General features: G+C 41.9%; 1 protein-coding gene across 1 annotated transcript in view; it reads right to left on the bottom strand.

Moving 5' to 3' along the window:
- Positions 1 to 21,728, bottom strand: part of LOC126154290 (pseudouridylate synthase RPUSD2-like) — a 580,571-nt gene that overhangs the window by 110,242 nt on the left and 448,601 nt on the right. The window contains exon 3 of the mRNA XM_049916127.1: positions 6,440 to 6,527. Within this exon, the coding sequence (XP_049772084.1) occupies positions 6,440 to 6,527 (88 nt within the window). The remainder of the gene's footprint in view (positions 1 to 6,439; positions 6,528 to 21,728) is intronic.

Below are 21,728 nucleotides of genomic sequence, written 5' to 3'. Positions count from 1 at the left end.
CGAGGACAGGCTTCAATAATATCGCACTGCGCGGGAGGAGCATCCAGCATTTCGACCATGGATACCAAAGGACCCTAAAAATTGCAGTAAGGCAAAATGCAAACACTGTAATGCTTCTATAGTAACTATTCTAACTGTATTAAAGAAACTGTGCAATCCAGAGAAGCATACAATAAGATGAGCGGTATCACTGACAAATCATGAGCAACTTTTGCAATGTTTTTGTTTAAAGGCATTATAGCGCTCAACAAACCAACTACAGAAGCTGAGCTTAAAACTGCCACGTTCCTTTCAGCTCCAGCTATGTTAAAAAGTGCGTTTTCTGATTCTAAGAAGCACAAAATGATGTTATGAAAAGGTAGGAAAGCACAGCTATTATAAGAAATACTATTACTCCGTCTCATATAAATAATCTTATTTTCAAGCCTCAAAAAGTAAAGTTCTTCATTTTGACACATGAGAGTGCCGATATTGCTTCAGTCAGTTCTGCTTGCTTTGTTGTGTGGTTTTATGACAGAATGGAAGGCCAACTACTGAGCAAACTCATCAATTTGACTGAAATAATGGAGTGTCTTCAACTGGGGCTAACTTGTATCACTCACTCGTGCACGTTAGTGTAGACTGTATTGTCTGCACAGATTTTTTTTCTTTAATCGAATTTTTATGTTGTTCACAAATTGCAACATCTTCTAAATTTTTCACGCTAAATAAGATCATGGAACCATGGTCTTTACTGCATCTACTTCTCACCAAAAAGCAGTTCTGGTAGCTAGAGTACAAGGTTTTTGTTAATCATGCCTTTTGCGTTCTCGTGATGGTATGTCCACAGAAACATCATCCTCTAACACATGTTTCTTTATATCTAACCGAAAAGTGAAATACCAGTTTCACAGATTTACTTTCAAAGATGTTAATTTGGTACAAGGTACATTTAGCTTTTCATAATTATATGCTATTTAAGAACTTTTGAAATGCTTTTAGTCTGATTAAGGAAAAAAGTGTTATGCCATGCTTTAAATGTATATAAATACAGACTTAATTAAAGGACAATGTATATATTTTTCAGGTTAGACAAATCTCATCCAATGATGGTGTGCGTTTGTATGGTGCTTTAACTGACATCGCCCTGGCAGTTCTATCACTTCCGCATTCCACAGCAGAATGCGAGAGAGCATGCAGGTAAGATAAAAATCATTATTGCCAGAAGACTGCAAGCTGTTTGGTTGTTCCCGTTACCGTCCTTACTGGCAACTAGTGAGGTTGTTTAATGAATGTGGAAGAGTGAGAGATGAGACATCCCAGTTTCCAAAATTTCAAAATTATTTTTTAAAATAAATTTCCTTTTTAAATTTTTGTTTTCACCAGGATATTCATAATAAAAACTATGTTGAGAAACGCTGTCTATGTCTATTATTCCAGCCAATCAAGGCTGTGATTGAACGAATGATCACTGCTCATCTTGACCCATCGAAATATGTAGATGAAATTGAGTTTCCAACTATGTCAGACTGTTATACTGAAGTAGATGACATAGAATAGATTCGTGCAGATAGTTCTAGCAGTGACACTGTTTTTATTTTTTGCTAAGTAGTTTTAATGTTTTTCTGTAACTGTGGAACATACGCCAATTAATACTATCAGCGTAGGTCGAGATAGTGGTAGGTGGGCAGCGTTTGAAAAATAAAATTGTATGATATTTTCACTAGTAGTATGATATTTTTGTAGTGGGTTGTATGATCCATTTACGTGAAACTCAAGAAAACCTTTACAGAGACACACCAAATAATGATGCAGGATGGAAGTTACAGGTGACCCTCGTGCCCTACGACGTCTACCGACGACGCTCATTACAGGAACGTCAACGAAATTGTGAGTACCAATCGGAGACTGACTGTCCGAGAGATTGCAGAAGAATGTAACATTTCAATTGGATCATGCCATGAAATTCTGATACAGCATCTTGGAATGTGCCGCCAACTTCGTTGCACGGCTCATGAGTCAAGACTAAAAAGACGTTCTCCTTGCAATCTATGAAGAGCTTTTGGATCGCGCAAATAAGAACGAGATATTCCTTAAGAGAATCATAATTGGTGATGAGACGTGGGTCTACGATTATGATGTTGTGACCAAGGTTCAGTTTTCACAATGGATCGGGAAAGGTTCTCCTGTACCAAAAAAAGCTCGTCAGGTCAGGTCACGTGTAAAAGCCATGTGGATAATTTTCTTTCACTCTGAAGGATTAGTTCATCACGAATTCGTGCCACAGGAACAAACTGTTAATCGATGGAACTTCCGGCACGTGTTGCGATACCTGCGAGAAAATGTGAGAAAGGAGCGGTCTGAAATATGGCGAGAAAATTCAAGGCTTTTGCATCACGATAACGCAACCGCACATTCATCCCTGTTGGTGCGTACTATTGCACTAAAAACTAAATCACTGTGTTGTCTTATCCTCCGTACTATCCAGGCCTGGACCCTGCGGACTTTTTTTTTATTTCCAAAGTTGAAAACCTCGTAGAAAAGACGAAGATTTGCGACGATAGACGAGATAAAAGAAAATTCGCAGACGGCGCTTCGCGCAGTTCAGTTCCGTTCCACTATCTTCTAACTACTTCTAGTGGGAGAAATGTAGCCTTTAGGCGAAGGCATTTACTACGACCATCTGAGGGTAAGGAAAGATCGCGATTCAGTCAGAGGCGTACCAGGACTGCTTCTGGAAGTGGAAACGGCCGGCGCTAGGAGCGGTGCATCAGTTGTGAATGGGAGTATTTCGAAGGAGACAATACACAATAAGTAAAAGGTAAGCGTAGAAAAATTTTGTGGACAAAGTTCCGGAATTTTTTGAACAGACCTCGCATCTCACGAAACGACCGCGAAGATAAAATTTCATTCAAGCTCATACGGAAGCTTACCGACAGACGTTCTTACAGCGCATCATACGCGCCTGAAACAGGAAAGGGGGAAGTGGACGTAGATGTTCCCACTTATTTTGCGCCAGTTTTTACGCGCACGTTTCAGCGGAACTTACCAGCGAGGATTCAAGATACATTAAGACTGCGCACGCTTCTAATATGAAAACAAAAAATAGTTCAAATGGCTCTGAGCACTATGGGACTTAACTTCTGAGGTCATCAGTCCCCTAGAACTAAGAACTACTTAAACCTAACTAACCTAAGGACATCACACACATCCATGCCCGAGGCAGGATTCGAACCTGTGACTGTAGCGGTCGCGCGGTTCCAGATTGTAGCGCCTAGAATCGCTCGGTCACCCCGGCCGGCCAGTATGAAAACATAAGAATGCCAGAGATCAATTGTAAAAGTTACAAGAGCCGGCAAACGTGCTTGATTACAGTTTGCCTTACTGTAATACTTCCACAGCCCCACTTCTTTCCATGAAAGCTTTGGAAATGGTTAGAAGTACAGGAGTGCAAAAAAAAAAAAAAAAAAATTGAACTGGGCGCGCGCCAACAGATAAAACAGCCGCTGCTCAGCCTTTTATAACACGTCCTTCTTTCATGCGGTTTAAAATTCCAACTTCAAAAATAGTTTTTAACATGTCTTTGCATGTTTGTTTTCAGTAGTATTTCATTTAAGTCAACATATTTTGTTCGCTATAGTGCAGTTCATTCGCCTCGGGTTACTTTCTGTTACGGTCATCAGTTTACAGAAACGTTCGCTTTTCTTACACAGCCCGCGTATTTCCGTTTCGTCACAAGCAGTTCATTTCTAATGTCCCGCATTTCGTCTCCACTCCCCTTCCGCAGACAACAATATTATTAATACTTTCCTGGATCTTAGTTGAGGCCGTTTATACGGAAACCGGCACATTTGTGAAGGAACATTCGACTTTCTTTATCCTATGCATCTTTCGGTACTATAGTCAGTTTAAATTTTTCGGTACTATAGTCAATTTAAATTAGGGCGTTTCATGGCGTTATTAGCCATTTAATTTAACTTACTGTATTTGCATTCACTGACGTGTGATGGCATTATATGCTGAGGTAAAGACTGGTTCACGTTCTTAGCTTTCACTGCACAAAAGCGTGTATTTCCCTCTTTAGCGTCTTGACTATTCCCCAACGCTCCCCCCCCCCTTTTCGTGTGTGTGTGTGTGTGTGTGTGTGTGTGTGTGTGTGTGTGTGGCGCTGGTTATCTATTGCGCAGACGAGTATTGTAGGTTACTCCTGAGTGTTTTGTCAGTCAATGGTTTTGAATTTTTGATGACCCACGCTGATCAGAATAATGCTGTGTAAACTATATTCCACGTGGCGCTGATAATTTGCACCAACTGATGCTCCAGCTTTTTAACAGCCACCTCGAATGACTGAAGTGCATTACGACACGTCTGCCATCAGCGACCATTCCTGCCACTGCAGGGTGGACCTTCAATAACTCAGCTGCAACCCTCTGAAGTGAATGGATGAAACATTCAGCAGAATCGCACTCAGCCACTCGAAAACCTTTTTAACCATTTTAGCGCCATTGGTTAATATCTCAGAGATGTGCGATAGTATTACCCTCCCCTGCAATATTTTCTTCATTCTGAGAACCTATAGAAAAAGATTCTCAAATCCAACTGGAATCCAGGAGGTACTGACGAGCACTGCAGTCGGGAATTCGATAAACAGGTACCTACTTAACGCTGTTAATCATCTCATATACGGGTAAACACCTTGCTGATCAGTGCTATAAACGATTCAAAACAAAAGAATAACAGACAAGGCAAGGCTCTGGTCAAACCTGGTTTTTCTTTTCCTTCCGCGCCACGAGAAAGCTGAATTCGGTACAACAAACAAACGGCAAAATCATTATTTCCATTTTTTTATATATATAAAAGATTCCCAATAATGGCATTTGTCGTAATTTATCTTGCAATTAAAAATTATTTTCAGTAGTAATCTCAAATAACAACTGCTGAAAGTGATCACAAGTCATAACAAATCAAACAGTTAAGTCAATCAATCAATCAATCAGTTGCGTCATTCGCTCGCTTTACTGATTGAAAGAAGATGCCCGAGTTTAGCAAAATCCTCCCGATCGTCCGCGCCTGACTTTCACGTCCTTACTCAGACCTACACGTTACGACAAGCTCTGTGGCAATGATCCAGCCGTCCGATATCCAGCTGATAGGATGGCTGGACATCAGGTATCCGGCCATATAACTATCCGTTTCATCTATAATTTTTCGTACCTCGGCACACGTTGATTCGGACGACTTCTTGGCATTTGAACAGCACGATTGTTGAAATTCCCAAAGAAATTTTAGGCTGCACAGTCTGTGACAATAGGACGTAGTGCACTGATGAGAATCGTGGAAGTTAACAAGCATGGATTTAGCGTGTCAAAAGTAAACAGAGCACAGTCTCTCGCCCCCTGCCCGCTCTACACGTTTAAAACCACTAACACGTACAAGAAAACTATGCAGTAGCTTAGTGATCCACGCCGTCCCGGAGGTTGTCATGAATAGCAACGCAACCACAACGAGGTACTCCTTCACCCTGCGAAACAGATTATAAATTAGTCTTACACTGTAGGGAAATTATTTGTAGCTAGGGTGACAGGCACATTTCGATTTAACAGTGTCACTGCTAAAACTATCTAAACTTGTCTGGGTGAATATATTCAATTCTCTGAAAGCAGGCCAGCGACACTATTCTTTTGCCACATTTTCACGAGTTTTGTTCCCGTTTTTGCGGTTGCTATAGGATTTGCAGGTAACAGAGTCTTTGTAAGGATTTGCACAATTTAAAGCAGTCTTTGATTGCAAAATTTTTCGGTCATTTTATAACCATTTTCGATCCATATGATCATCATCAGATGGGTCTGTCTTTCTAAATGAAATTCAACATAATCACAGTGAAGGACACAGCAAACAAATATTCAAAATTTGTAGAACTTAAAACAGTATTTGATGGGAAATATTTTCAATCTCTGTTCATTAATAAGCTCACCAATTTCTAGTCAATAGCAACACAACTGAAGAGGATGTCATGCTCCACTTCTGAGAAAGAGCTCGAAGGAATATTCCGGTAAATGATTTAAAGATTATCTCAGATCCCTGCTTGAACAATTTGAAAAACGAAAGAAAATCAAATCATTGCGGCCAAGGACCTGATTCTATCCGCCTCTATTACACTTGAAAAGTCGGCAGTGGAATGAATGCAGTCGAAATGTTAACAGCCCGATCAACACCTGCGTTTCAGATAAGCCGACGCCGAAATGACCCGTAAACAAATTAATATTCACCAAGCTTCGGGAGAGAGAGTCCCATTAATTTTAGAGTCCAGCGTACCTTTACCACACATAATCAGGGCATTACCTGACAGCAGCTCTCACTAAGTGTTACCCACGCCTGCGTCTTACTGTTATACAGAATTCAATTGACACTTCCAGCAGGATCAAGGGAATATTCGAGCAGATGTAATAGGCAGACTTACCATTTTCAATGTAGTACGACGTCTCGTTGTAGCGGTCGTCCGTAAAACCTGGCCTCTTCGCTTTCAAAGCCTTCGTCTCTAGCTTGGCCTGTGGACAGAAATATTCATAAGAATTAATTAAGAATTGCCCATAAATGGAAACACAGCTATTTATACACATACTGTTCATGCAGTGCGTGGCAAAACTACACCGTAAACCTTGCGACAGTGTGAAGCCTCTGTAGGGGCATGTGCCACTCTAATTTGTTAAAAGGATTTCCATCTCAGGAAATGCGTCGTGCGGTAAATGCATCTCGCCAAACAAGAAACCGCCGCGTTGAATCTCCGTATTCATACACCGAGTCCGACCGGCATCGAGCGAAGGCTCGTACAATGGCATCGAAAAGGCAGTCGTATTGCGCTGCATGACACCTCGTGCAGTGAATGCTAACTGCATCGAAAAGGCCAAGGACGCCCGGGCCTGACGAAATCGTTAGAAAAATTAAAGACGGCCACGACTTGTGTTAAGCTCTGAACGAGCCCGTTCAACGACGAGAAAAGCTCTGAACGAGCCCGTTCAACGACGAGAAAAGTTAGTCTTCTCAAAATAAATTACTAAAAGCTCGCAAATCAACAACGTCACTGGTCTTCGAATAGTTTTCGGCGTGGTTCTGCGTAAGACTTACTAGGGCACCATTAACGTTGGCTCCAACAATCCTATTATCTGCATACTAACACAGTACTTGTCAAATTTCTATGCTGCTGCAACTTTCTTAATGTGTCAATACGTCTTAACGCACTCTTAATAATTATGTCAGCGCACCTCGTAGTTATCAACGCTGTATTGCTTCTTTTTTATTTTTTTCCTCTTCGGTAGATGGCTTAGGAATTCTATTACCATCAATTTGTTGTGTACTTTTAGTCAGATTATCCTCTATCTTTTCGCCACGTTTTATTTTTTTCTTTCTTCGCTATAATTTTCCTAAAAAGTTGCACATATTTTCGTAAGACGCGGATAAAAATTCAACAAATCGCCATTCTCTCTTGCAGCACTACCATTTGACTTCGACAGAATTAACCTAAGGCTGTGATTTAATTCCATAAACCTGCAAAATTACCTATTTCAACACATCTTACAGAAGCGAGACCTACTGGTCGTGGCTTATTAACATTTTAGTCAAAAGCTACGGATGCGAGAGTTGGTTCTGCTTAAGTGCTGAGTAACTATTACTCCAGCGATTTGCAGAGTTTTATAGGTGAGTCTACATGTGAGTGACGACACTGTTATATAGTTCTGTGAAAACTGAGATGTTACAACTGATATTCGATACAATTGTGTACGGAAGCGTTGATATCTGTCTTATTTTGCTGTTGATTCTTAGGCCTGAATGGCGTTCTGCGTTCTAGAGTTAAAGGCCGCTGCGGTTAGATACCATACACGTTAACTTTTTTTCTACTGACTAGCCGACAAAGTGAAGAAAATCAAATGTTTCATCGAAATTAAAACTCGCGAAATAAGATTTCACAGTCTCGACTAATTCTTATCATTCATTTATCTGTTCACAGAAACTTTGCAGTGCACCCACTGTTGACCAGACATTTGGCAAAAACATATCAAGCAGTATTTCGCTCTGTCAAGTATTTATAGCAACTAACACTTTAGTATTCTATATACGCTAAAACCTGAATGTTTTATAGAAAAATAAAAAGAATCATGTAGCAGAGGTATTTACACGATGCAGGACTTTGCACAAACCAATTCGCAGCAAACATGAAGAATTGTATTTTTAAATACATCATTTTAGAATAAACGTATTTTAATAGATAATCCGCTGTGTAAGTTTCTGAACAATGCTATATTCAAATGGGTGGTGGTAGTAGTAGTAGTAATAGTAAGTATGCGTCATATTTTCGCTTATACTTTGTACAGTAGCACTCAAAAGTATTTGGATTAATTAAAAACAAATATGAAATATGCAAATCAGTAATTTATTTCATTGATGGATATTCAGTGTTCTACAGTATAGTGACCAAGTAGCCCTTGTTCGCAACATAACAAAAAAATGGTTCAAATGGCTCTGAGCACTATGGGACTTAACTTCTGAGGTCATCAGTCCCCTAGAACTTAGAACTACTTAAACCTAACCAACCTAAGGACATCACACACATCCATGCCCAGGGTAGGATTCGAACCTGCGACCGTAGCGGTCGCGCGGTTCCAGACTGCAGCGCCTAGAACCGCTTGGCCACTTCGACCGGCCGTAACATAACAGAGTGTAATTTCTTTTAATGAGGACAATAGCGGAGCAAAGTATTTTGACACTGTTGAATAAGACATTTTTTAACACACAATTATCATCTACCGTAATAGGAAAATCATTATTTAGTGGGATATCCCTTGGCTTTTATGACAGCCTCACACCGCGTCGGCATTGAGTTGACCAATTTTTGGAATCGATCCATCTGAATTTTTCCCTCTCATTTTTGAGAGCTTCAAAAAATGCGGCTTTGTTCGAATAATTTTTTATTCTTATTCTGGGATCCAACTCCTCCCACAGATGCTCTATAGGATTCAAATTCGGACTTTGACTTGGACACTCGAAAACCTCGACTTTTTTGCGTTTTAAAAAAATCACTTGGACTCGTGCTTGAGATCGTTATCTTTTTGAATATACCATCCAGCTGGCATGTGGTGTTCAGCTTATGGTATTATTTGAGTCTTCAATACTTTTTCAGAAACGTACCGATCCATATTTACCTTCAGTTCGAACTAAAGGTCTAACTCCAGAGCGTGAAAAACATCACCAAAGCATCACACTGCCACCTCCGTATTTGACCTTGGGAATTTGGTACCGAAAGTCATATATCTTTTATTTACACGACGTCGAACATACTTGATACCATCAGATGACATTAAATTAAATTTGCTCTCGTCACTACACAGAATTTTGACCAGTCTGAACTTGACCATGATCTGTGCTGTTTTGCATACGCAAGTCGGCCCTTCCTATTTTTCGTATATACTAAAGGCTTTTTCGTCGGTCTTCATCCATGTACTCTAAAGAGTTTCAAGCATCGTTTGACAGTGGAAACGTGAATGTCGACGTTATATTTTTCTTTCATATATCTGTATCATTACAGCCGACTTGCGAACATCACTTATTGATAACTTTTTAATGATATATCGGCTTTAGGAGACTTTTTTTCGGACGTCCACTGCGAGGCTTATTTTCGACAGTCTTTCGTTTATTATACAATTTTTTCCATGTACTAACGAGCTGACGAGACGTTTTAAAAAGACGAGAAACCTCGGTTTGTTTCAGTCCTCGCTTTACTGCATTTATCATACCGTTTCTAAAGTTTCGGTATATTGAAATAATCACTGTAAATAAACATCAGTAGAAATCAGAACTAATACGCAAGTAACGTCCACGAATTCACTGAGAAATCTGCGACAAGTCTCGTTGAAAGTCAGTCGAAATGTCTGTTTCATTTTACTGTATGACATGGCTTGATACTACATTGTTTTCGACGTTTTAAAAAACGTTTGTATGATATTCCGCTGCTCGCATGATTATGCAGCTCTGACTCAACATTTCTGTCGTGGAAAAATGAAAAATGTTTTACTGCATTGAATACTTGTCAATACAACATTAATCAAAGATTATAAAGCTTTAAGTTTAGATATGCGTTGTGATTAGACCAGTTTAACGTAATATCGTCAAGAAATGTGGTTTTAGCCACACAGTTTACTCTCTGATTATTATCCGTGTACGTAGAGTAGCTGGTGACTTTGTATTTTTATTCTTTTGTATGTGGAAAGGCAAGTAGACAGAGCACTCTTCGGGTTCCCTGCTAATTGTGGCGAATCATCACTCTGAAGTCTTAGCAGCAACACACACAGTAACAATGTGTGCTCCAGTGTCCACGACACACATGGCGCAATGAATCAATAGCTTCCACCTAGCAAATGTGCTTGCCTGTATTAGGCCACTAAACAATAAATGCACCCCGAGTAACCTCATTCCGCTTTTGCAGAAAGGTTTAAGAACTGTACAATTTCTCAGTGGGACTTACTCGTAGACAAAACGAGAAAACGAAAGAAGTACGGTGAGTTCGAAAGCAATGTCAAAAGTGGCCGTTTTATTAACCGATTAATATCGTTCAAACTGCACATGAAGATGGAGTTAGTCTTCGCATTTTAATGTGTTTCAGATTCCGTTTTCTTTTGTACCTTCAGCTTGATAATAGACTTCCTACAAGAGCAAAGAGCTATCGCCGAGATGGTAAATAATTCGTGCAAATTGTCCGGTAATGGTACACAACTTTTTGCTCCTGTGGTCTTCAGTTCGAACACCGGCTTGAAGCAGCTCTCCACGCTAGTGTATTCTGTGCAACACTGTAAACGATGTCTATGTGTACCTGCTTACTTTATTCATCTCTTGATCTCCTTCCAAATCTTTATCCTCCATACTTCTTTCCTTTAACAAACTGACGATTCATTGGTGATTTCCAAGCGATTAGTTCTTTTAGTCAAGTTGTGTTATAAATACGAGTATCTTTCCTCCACAATTCGATTCAGAATCTTCTCATTAATTACTCGATCAACTATTTATTCTACAGCGTTCTCCTGTAACAATATGTTTCAAAAGCTTCTATTCTCGGTGTTGTGTGAACTGTTTATCGTCCACATTTCACTTCTGTACATAGCTTTACTGTAGGCAAATACTTTCAAAAAAGATTTTCTAATAATTAAATTTACTTTCCATGTTAACAAAGTTCTCTTTTTCAGAAATACTTTTCTTGCAATTTCCAGTCTGCTCTTTACTTCGGCCACCGTCAGTTATTTTGCTTCCCAAATAGGAAAACTCATTCACTACTTTAGGGTTTCCCTTCCTAATCTAACTCACTGATTTAACTCAACTACAACATTCCATTACTCTTGTTGTTTGATGTTCACCGTACAATCTCTTTTCGGAGCTCTGTCCATTGCGTTCAAATCCTATGCTGTCTCTAACAGAATCACGATGTCGTCGGCAAACCTCGAAGATTTTATTTCTTCCTAAAATTTAATTCTCTCTCCAAATTTGTCCTTGGTTTCCTTTACTGCTTGCTTAATGTACAGCTTGTTTCTTTCATGTCTTTCGACTCTTTATAATTGCCGTCTGGTTTCTGTGCTAGTTGTAAATAACGTTTCGCTCCCTGTATTTTAATCCTGCTGCCTTCAGAACTTCAAAAAGAATATTCCAGACACCACTGTCAAAATCTTTCTCCAAATTTATATGAAATAATGCCACCGCCTACAGCAATATGTCCAGACGGACGAAGACGTTTGCAGAAGGGGAATGCATCACTAAAGGCAAACAGTGCAGCAGAAGGCTATTAGAGGTGAGTGCGCGCGTCAGGTGGGTCACAATCCGTGACCTTTACTATGTTCAACAGCCATTCTCTACAGGGGAAGAGCCACCGCGATTACATTATCAGTCTGAATGACCTTCGTTAGTTATTCGGGAGGTCAACGGTTCAAATCCGCGTTCGACCATCCTGATTCATGTTCTCCGTGATTTCCCCAAATTGATACAGCGAAATTATAGGATGGCCGGCCGATTTCTTTCCCCATCCGCGAATCATTTAAACTCTAATGTTCCTTTCTTCATAAATTAACAGAGAAGTTAGACTGCTTTCAGCACAGCATTACTTTCCACACTAGGCTCGTATTTGTAACGTAACTCTGCATACTGCCCCGGACGGACCGCCCTATTATCCTCTGACAATGGTGCCATTCGGATGCGGTGTGAGCCGGCGCGAAGGCAGAACACCTCTCCCGGCAGTTGTCGGCGTCTCAAACCTTGGAGCCGCTATTCTTCGCTCCAGTAGCTCCTCAACTGGCATCACGAGGCTGAATGCACCCGTTCCAGTCTTCCCAGCAAGAAAAAATCGCTAACAGTACCGGGAACTGAACCCGGTCCCTCCACGGTGGCCTCGTATTTATGAAGCACCTTCAATCATCATCTATGACTCACTAGCTTCCAGCTAACATTTGCGTTCTGATGTTGGGGGCTTAAGTCTAGCAAACTTCCTGGCAGATTAAAACTGTGTGCCCGATCGAGACTCGAACTCGGGACCTTTGCCTTTCGCGGGCAAGTGCTCTACCATCTGAGCTACCGAAGCACGACTCACGCCCGGCCCTCACAGCTTTACTTCAGCCAGTATCTCGTCTCCTACCTTCCAAACTTTACAGAAGCTCTCCTGCGAACCTTGCAGAACTAGCAGTCCTTTCACGTGTGCTAGTTTTGCAAGGTTCGCTTCTGTAAAGTTTGGAAGGTAGGAGACGAGATACTGGCAGAAGTAAAGCTGTAAGGACCGGGCGTGAGTCGTGCTTCGGTAGCTCAGATGGTAGAGCACTTGCCCGTGAAAGGCAAAGGTCCTGAGTTCGAGTCTCGGTCGGGCACAGTTTTAATCTGCCAGGAAGTTTCATATCGGCGCACACTCCGCGGCAGAGTGAAAGTCTCGTTAAGTCTATCAAGATATGACAAGGCTTAATTCTACTTACAGTTTTTTGAAGGAAATAAATAGTCAACGAAGGAAAATTTTGGGGAAAACTGCGTATAATCACAAATTTAGAGTAGTAGGGCGGAGCGTGATGAAATACTGAGCGGCGGGGTGTGAGTGTGGGAATGGGGGAGGGGGGGGGGGTGCATTTGGAGGTCACCTTATTATTGTATCGAAACTGTTTCCCAGCACAAAACTAAGCTACACTGCATTTTCTACAAAAAAAAAGGTCATGTTCATTTTTCCTCTAGCACTAATAGCTTTCGCGTTTCGGGGGGGAGGGGGGTGCGTGGAAAAATCGCAGATTATTAAAAATAGAGTTTTACTGATATAAAACTGACGTTTATTGTTAAAAGATGTGAGTTATGAGCAAGTGTTAAACGCGTGTGTCACATCTTAAGTGTAGTGGAAACGTATTAAGGGATAAATTGTGTTATGGCGGGGAATGAGGGTAGCCACGTGAGGGAAGGCAAGTCGCCACATTGTGGTCATGCAGTTCTCTCGCTTAGCAAACGGAAGAGGGAGGAGGAGAGTACCCAAACTCTCTAATTCACTACGTCATCCGTCACGACAAGCAACTACAGCGTGCTTAAGAAAGTTATGCTGACGCTTCCAGAGTGTGCAGACACGCCCCGGGAGTTTTTATTTTCCTAAAGTGCGTTAACACTACACGAAACACAAATACGACTTACTACTAACACTAACGCAAAGCATATGGACAGATCCCACTTAAATCTCTGCGCACTGCTAGGGGACAAATTGATTCTCAATCGTGCTGTATAGTTGCAGCAGTCTTCGGGGAGGAAGCTCAGTTTGCAGACGGACTATACCTGCCCAGTATTTCTTGTACAGTGCTCTTATGTGTGTAGACAAAATAACTGCACTGATCTCGTGTTTATAGAGTGGTTTAAGTGAGTACTTACATCCAGCTGTTAAGTGAGCTATTATGTGAAAGAGCTCAACTGCTGGAGTTGTCAACTGTCTACCACACTGAAAAACCTGTCCCAAACATAACAAGCTGTCAGCGTGTATTGGACAACGTCAATTTTATTGTCTCCGCTGTCAATGGCTCGGATACTTTTCACAGTATGAGAAGTATCAAATGTGTCGCCCAACATCTGCACATGCCTTGTCTCCCTCTTCAATTCAAGAAAGTCCCCTAGGTGTTAGAGCTTCGGATATTTCAAGTCAAGCAATGTGTTACAGCAAATTACAGTTCTAGACTTGAGCATAATCAGCCCATGCATCTGACATATTCACACCAATCTGGAAAGATATGCTGTGGACGTTTCATGATTGGTTCTACTCAGTGCGGCTCAGTTTTACAAGTATCAGCAATTTCTGAAAGTAAGAGGTTTATATAGTCCACTAGTTACACAGTTAATGGTGAGTAACTGCAACACTGTATCATGGCTTTACAATATGCTGTCAACGCTACACAGCGGCAACGTGCCACATTTACCAATCCAATACCGTTCTCACCTAGACTAAAAAAGTCAATGACAACATCACACTTAAAATTAAAGTGTTCTCAGCCATTGTTTATAGGAACGTATTTTACATAAAAGCTCACTTCATAACTGTCGAGAGGTATTCACTTAAAAACATGAAAATAACTTCGCCATATAAACAGCAGTTCAATGAACTCATTTTGTCTACTCACATAGGAGAATTGGACAAAAAATGTTGGGGAGTTATAGCCTGTCTGTAAACTGAAAAGCGAGCGGCAGAAGTGGTAGGACAAGACGTCGTTCCCGGAAGAACACAACAACTGCCGTACGGGATAACTAAGAATCAATTTTCCCTTCAGCAGTGGAGAACAGCAAGCACAGATGTACGCAGAATGTGTCCATCCGCTTTACTTGCATCAAGTATTACCAGTAACGCATTCTGTATTCCATGTAGTGTTAATGAGCTTTGTGGAAAGTCGACGCCCTGCCGGTATATATGCGCACTCCACTGCCAGTGATTCATGAGGCGCACCGTGCAAGAGCACTTTGTGAAGCACTCTGTATTTGCTTCTTGTGACGTAATGCATTAGACAGAGTGGGGACTCGCCAGCAAGCTCTTCAGTTTGCACACCCACGAAGTAAGGGAGTGCATGACCACATTCCAGCGACTTACTTTTCCTTACGCTTCTACCCTCCACATTCCCTCCCCCTCTCCTCACCCTCCAGCCCCTCACATCTCCATAACACGAAGTATCCCTTAATACAGTACTACTACACTTAGATGTGGTATACATATTTAATATTATATTAACCCTCATCTCTTAATACACATTAATTTTATATCATTAAAACACTATTTTTGGTATTTAGCAATTTTTCCACCCCAGTAACGCGGAAACTATTAGTCCTAGACAAAATGAACAAGATCTTTTTCGCACTTTTTTATACTGCAGTTTTCGAGTTTTCAAAAAGAACATGAAAATGTGACCATTAACCATTTCCCCCAACCCCCTCACCCCCACCCCTCCCAGCCCAAGCTCACATCCCACCGGTCGGGGTTTTTAGTACGTTATTCATGACACTCCTTCCTACCTTGCTGGGCTACTAAAAAAATACGAGAAGATCGCTGATATACGGAGAGTTTCTGGAGTCGATTATATCGCCGTTTCTTTGCATGGAAATACATGAAAGAACGTTTGTGATTGAATCAAGAACGACTTTTTCCGTAATTTATGTTTCATCCTGTATATGTCGCGACCTCTTTCCCAGGCCACTTTATTAAACTACTGTATAGCTGTCGTCGTTGTAACCCATGCGAGCAGCGACTACTACAAAGACGTAAATATTTATACGGACGGGCAGTGTTGCGCGAAGGGCGATTCATACCCACCGCGGTAAAAGCCCGTGGGTGTAGTTGGTGGCGAAATTACGTACTGTACCGTAGAGAAGCTCATAGGTAACACTGGAAAGCGGTTCCCGTCGCCATATACTCGGGTGCTGAAGTACCTCTGGCCAGACAAGCTCAGCGAATTTGGAAAATTGGGCACAGCCGGACAGCGTTGTGCCGTACATGCGATTTCCGTGTAATGGGTCCACCCGGCGTCGCCCATAGATCGCAGCACTAGGTGCGCGATTTTTTCTGCCAGATGTTGGCACAACTTTCAACAGGCTCCGTGCGAAACTGCAAGTCTTTCCGTTCGGTAGACGACGATTGGTAGCTGTCTGAACAAGGTGCGAAGAGTGAATTCTCGGAAACGGAGAAAATCGTGTCCTGTGCAGAATGCTTGCCGCCAATCGAAATGCATCCGAGGTTCATAAATATGTAAGGTGACTATTCCTTCGATTTCCACGGTGAAGAAATGGGCTGTCGGATTTAAACGAGTCCGTTAAATTGTTGATGATGGTAGACGCGGACGACCAAGAAATGCAGCCACACCAGAAATCGTGGAAAAAGTGCACGTTGTGATCTTGGAAGGTTGGCCTGCAAAGGTGCGTGAAACTGTCAAGGTTATAGGGATTTAAAATTAACATCTTGGCTGAATTTTGCATAACTGGACATAAGAAAGCTTCGTGCGAGATGGGTGCCTCACCTGTTCACGATGAATAAAAGACAAATTCGCACGACAATTTCTGAACAGTGTTTAGCGCGTTTTCATGAAAACAAAAGTGCTTCTCTGCATTAGTATATGACAATGGACAAAACATGGATTCACGACTAGACACTAGAATCAAAAATAACAATCGGAACAATGGACAGAGGCCAGTTCTTCAGCTCGAAAGAAAGCGATGACGATGTCATCAGCGATGGAGACTACGGCAACTGGGTTATCAGATGCGAAACGAATTCTATGAACCGCCTTTCTTCAAAAAGATAAAATCGTAACTATGGAATATTCTTGTAACCTTCTAACTGATCTGCATGCAAAAATTCGAGAGAGGGACCCAGTTTGCACAAGAAAAAAACATCTTTCGTTAAGACAGTGCACCTGCCCATAAACGGTAAAATTGAGAGATATGTGCTACGAAGTGTTGGAACATCCGCCCTATTCCCCAGATTTGGCTCCCTCAGACTTCCGTATCGTCTCAAAACTCGAAATCTTTCCTTCCTGGTCAGTGTGGACACAACAAAGATGGAATAATGTCACTGGAACACCACTGGGTGAAATGTATTAATGTTAGAGGAGATAATGTTGAAAAATTATATGGTTTTGTACACCTACATTTTCACTGTCAGGTTGATAACTTTTCCGACCACCCTCGCAAAGAGGGAGGTTCTCTTGATGAACACCATTTCCCACTATCCGGTTGTAGGCGGCGGGATGTGTTTGCATAATTCTCACCTAACACATGCTTTCGGCTTCTGTGGTCTCGCTGCCTCTATAGAAAGGTGGTGAGTTTCTAAAAATGCAATTTCTGAATAATAAGACACCTTTTTGGACCAAAGAAAGTGCCTGTACGCCTTTATGTGGATTTTTCTTATTGCTAGTACATATTCTGTGAAATGAGCTATTGGTCTGAAGAAAGTTGTATTTTATTGACGATTAACCATGGCATCATTTTTTCGCCTACAATAGTTCCACATCTCTGAATGCCTTGCACCGTACTGTGGCTTGTGGAGTATGTATGCGGATACAAGATAGCCGAAGGCAGCACATGACGTTCAGACACTACTGGATAATGAAAAACTTAACTTGTAGAGACTTGATGTAGGATCGCCGAATTTGCACAGGACACTGGCAGAGGTAGAAACATCGTCGTGAACGCCTAGAGACCTGACTGATCGTGTGGAGAGGGATAGGTATTGCCTGGGTAGCCTCCAGAAAGGGAGCGCGCAGTTCAGCTCCGTTCTGCTCAAAGCACTTACGAGCCGTATGTAGGTATCGGTTACCATTTGTTGTCGCCGGCCGCGGGCGGCTACTACGAGGGAGAACTTCAATGTTTTTTGTTCTGTCTTTTTTTTATATGATGTGTTACATGCCATAAGCTAAATAAATAAATAAATAAATGTTTTTTGTCTCCTGACAGCAGCTGAATGTTCGAATGGCGTTGTTGTTGTAGTTGTACAAGCCGATTCGACGGGCAACTTCCCTTGTCGACGAGCCTTCTTGCCGTAGACTGACAATGTGCGGGTGGTCTTAGCTAAAAATGACACCTCGAGGCACGCTGACAGATTTAGCAGTGCACACAAGTCGCAGTGTCCCGTTCACGATTGGAAACAAAATGAGTTTCTCTGAACTACCCTGAGAATGCAGATATCTCCGTTGTACGGGTACCCTTTGGTCAAAATAATATCGAGAAACTGTCAAGGTTATAGGGATTTAAAATTAACATCTTGGCTGAATTTTGCATAACTGGACATAAGAAAGCTTCGTGCGAGATGGGTGCCTCACCTGTTCACGATGTTCTGATCGCAAATATAGGAACTATGCATGTCGTGAATGAGGCAAAACTACTATGGGCAGTTTAAAAGAGTGAAAATCCATTCAGGTGTAACCACTGTTTCAGGAGTTCGCTGTACTGCGTATTATTTGCCACAGAAGCTGAACCGGCGGCGTCGTGTTACGCCGAATACAGGTAGGCGTGGTACACTTCACAGACTTTGAGCCCCAAGCGTCTGACTCAAACAATCTCGCCGTGGACAAACGTAGTAGTATTTATGTAATGGTGATCCTGTCACCCATACAGATGGTACAATGCACGGTCAACTGCCTCGCTTACGAATTTGTTTACCGAATCGACGGGCACAATGCGTTTCCAACAAAACAGCCGTTTCTAATTCGATTGTCTGTCCACATATTTCTGGATATAGTACAGAAAATTATTCGTCTATTATTATCATGCCTGAAACTAAGAAACATTCTTAATTGATCTGGAGAACATTCTGCCCTTTATCAGTGGGAGCCATAACCCATCTTTCGAGATGAGCGTTCGTGGTGTGATATGAGGGGCAGTCGAGTGAAAACGAGACAGATGGGAAAAATGGGTAAACTCTTTATTATGAATTTCAAAATAATTGCCATAACTAGTAACACATTCATCCCAATGTGAGACAAAGAGATAGTACAGTCAATGAAAGCCTCCACGGAAAAATGTTTACTGTTGCCTACGGAACCACGATTGGACCCAGGCGTGCACGTCTTCGTTCGAAGCAAATCGACGTCCACGAATTTCTTTCTTCAGGGGTCCAAAAATATGTAAATCGCATGGAGAGAGATTGAGACTGTACGGAGGATGTGTAAGAGCTTCCCAGCTAAACTTCTGCAGCGTAGTCGAAACAACCTTGCCAACAAGTTCAACAATATGATGCCGTCCGTCAACATTCCCGGGCGTTTACACTTGAAGGTGCGCTTCAGTTTTGGCAAAGTGTCCACGTACAGCTGTGCGTTAATTGTGGCGCCTTGCTCGGAAAGTTGATGAGCAGCGCGCCCTTGCAGTCAAAGAAAAATGTGTCACGATTTTGTCGGAGCTGGTGTGCCCGTTGTTTCGACTACGCTCCAGAAATTTCGCTGGGAAGCCCTTACATCCTCCATACAGTCCCGATCTCATCCCCTACGATTCAGATATTTTTGGAGGCCGATGAAAGACATTCGTTGCCGTCGATTTGCTTCGGCCGAAGGTAACAACTATTGTTCTGTAAGCAACCACAACCATTTTTCCACGGAGGCACTGACCGTCATGTCTCACAGTGGGGTAAATATATTAACAGTCATGGCGATTATTTTTGGAATAATTTTGAATAACAAATTTTCACCTGTCGTTTTCTTTCGACTGCCCGTTATAATTTCATAATCTATTACCGAAACAAAATCGATTGCGACACTTAGCGACAAAGTCTTTGCCCCTTCCTAAAGTTTATATCAAGTTAAATTACTTTTTTTGTTATACAAAAGACGTATTTATAACAACAGCACAACATCGCTGATTTGTTGCCGATTACATATGTATTTTAGGATTCCTGTAAGAAATCCATTGGTTGGTTGTTTGGGGAAGGAGACCAGACAGCGTGGTCATCGGTCTCATCGGATTAGGGAAGGATGGGGAAGGAAGTCGGCCGTGCCCTTTCAGAGGAACCATCCCGGCATTGGCCTGGAGTGATTTAGGGAAATCACGGAAAACCTAAATCAGGATGGCCGGACCCGGGATTGAACCGTCGTCCTCCCGAATGCGAGTCCAGTGTCTAACCCACTGCGCCACCTCGCTCGGTAAGAAATCCATATTTCAAATGTTGAACTCAGTTTAATTCATCACCCCATACTTGACTACCACGAAATGAGGCCTACTTATTTGGCTAATTTAAAACCTGTATCACGTATTAACAAAGGAAGCTGTTGTGCAATATTCAAATTCAATCAAACAACTGTTTTCGAAAGTATTATTAATTCAACAGATGGCGGAGGGCAAATGATTATGTTTTATACTTACAACTGTAACTCCAATACATCAGTCGAATTACTATTACTAAAATATACAATACTAAATTCTCCTCCAAAACTTCGGAAACATTTCAGGCTCGCAAAATCTAAGATCAGTTTTGTAAGCAGCACGAAAATTCGCTTCAAATGAGACACTTTACACATCAATCTTCAGTTTCAAATTTCGTAAAAACTTTACTTTGCTAAGATGGCAGTCAGGTCTGTGGAATTAATAGTGGATTCAAGTATGGTTGCTACAACATTAATATAATCATACACCAAACAAATTTAATATACAACAGAACATTCTAATGTGAAATAGCGCTAGCCTTCCGGCAGCTTAATTCTACTATTAAATACTTCCTTTTTGTGACACCACATCGCTTCAACTGGTGGGGAGGGGAATGTCTTTAAACAGACCTTAGGAGCACGCCAAGAGTCACTGCAGAGTGAACTGATGTCTTGGCAGAAATTGTCGACCCGCAATACTTTCTGTGAACGCCATCCAAATCTCGGTTGGCAACAGTGGATAAACGCATCAGATGTCGGTTGTTACTGTGAGCCTTTTTGTAAGTTCTTTACGAAATAAATATTGTTCTACGAACAAATGTTTGACTTACCAGTCACACAGTTAGGAAAAAGTCGTAGTACAACTGAACTCTGGGACCAGAATCCTGAAATTGACTGCAGCCATTAAAATTCATCACACGATACAGATGAAATCCACAAGTTTGATTTGAGGCATGATTGAATGGGGGCTCAGATCTTATTTTTATCGACCCGAAGCGTAGATAATGTCACAGAGGGAGACCTTTTAATGTGGACGCACAAGAAGGGAACTCCCCACATTACTTTCGTCGAAAGCTGTTTTCCTCGAAAAGCCACAAAGTTAGGTGGGAGTAACAGATACGATTAAACACAACTTCGTGAAGCGTCCCCGCGGCGAGCAAACTTGGCAAGAGCGCGCAGATTTCAGCGCGCTGACACAGAATTCGGGACCAATATTAATTATGGAGCGGCGCAGAGCTTATAAAGTATTCAGAAATTTAAGTTGATATCGGAGGGGCAGAATGGCAGTAATCCTGGCAACTTGGCGGTGAAATATTCAGGCGAGCTGGTCTCCGGGGACACACCTGTCGGCCATTACGCCCCCACCCTCTACCGCCAGTGAGGACACTCCGCTAAAACGCCACGTCCACGTCTTGTATCATCGCCTGCTCACTGCCCCTAAAAGCCGCCTACGGTAGCAGTGCCGCCCGCTGAAACCTCCAGCACACGGAGTGTCGTCGCCAACAACTACTTCCTCACTGAATTTTTGTTACTTCAAGGACATGACCGTTGGACCCGACTCCTCCTCCGCTGTCCAATATCTGTGTTCCTCCTTCAGTGCCTCCG

The sequence above is a fragment of the Schistocerca cancellata genome, chromosome 2, assembly GCF_023864275.1.
Source record: "Schistocerca cancellata isolate TAMUIC-IGC-003103 chromosome 2, iqSchCanc2.1, whole genome shotgun sequence".
Lineage (NCBI taxonomy): Eukaryota > Metazoa > Arthropoda > Insecta > Orthoptera > Acrididae > Schistocerca > Schistocerca cancellata.
The sequence above is the reverse complement of the archived record's forward strand: the minus strand, read 5'-3'. Positions and strand labels throughout refer to the sequence as shown.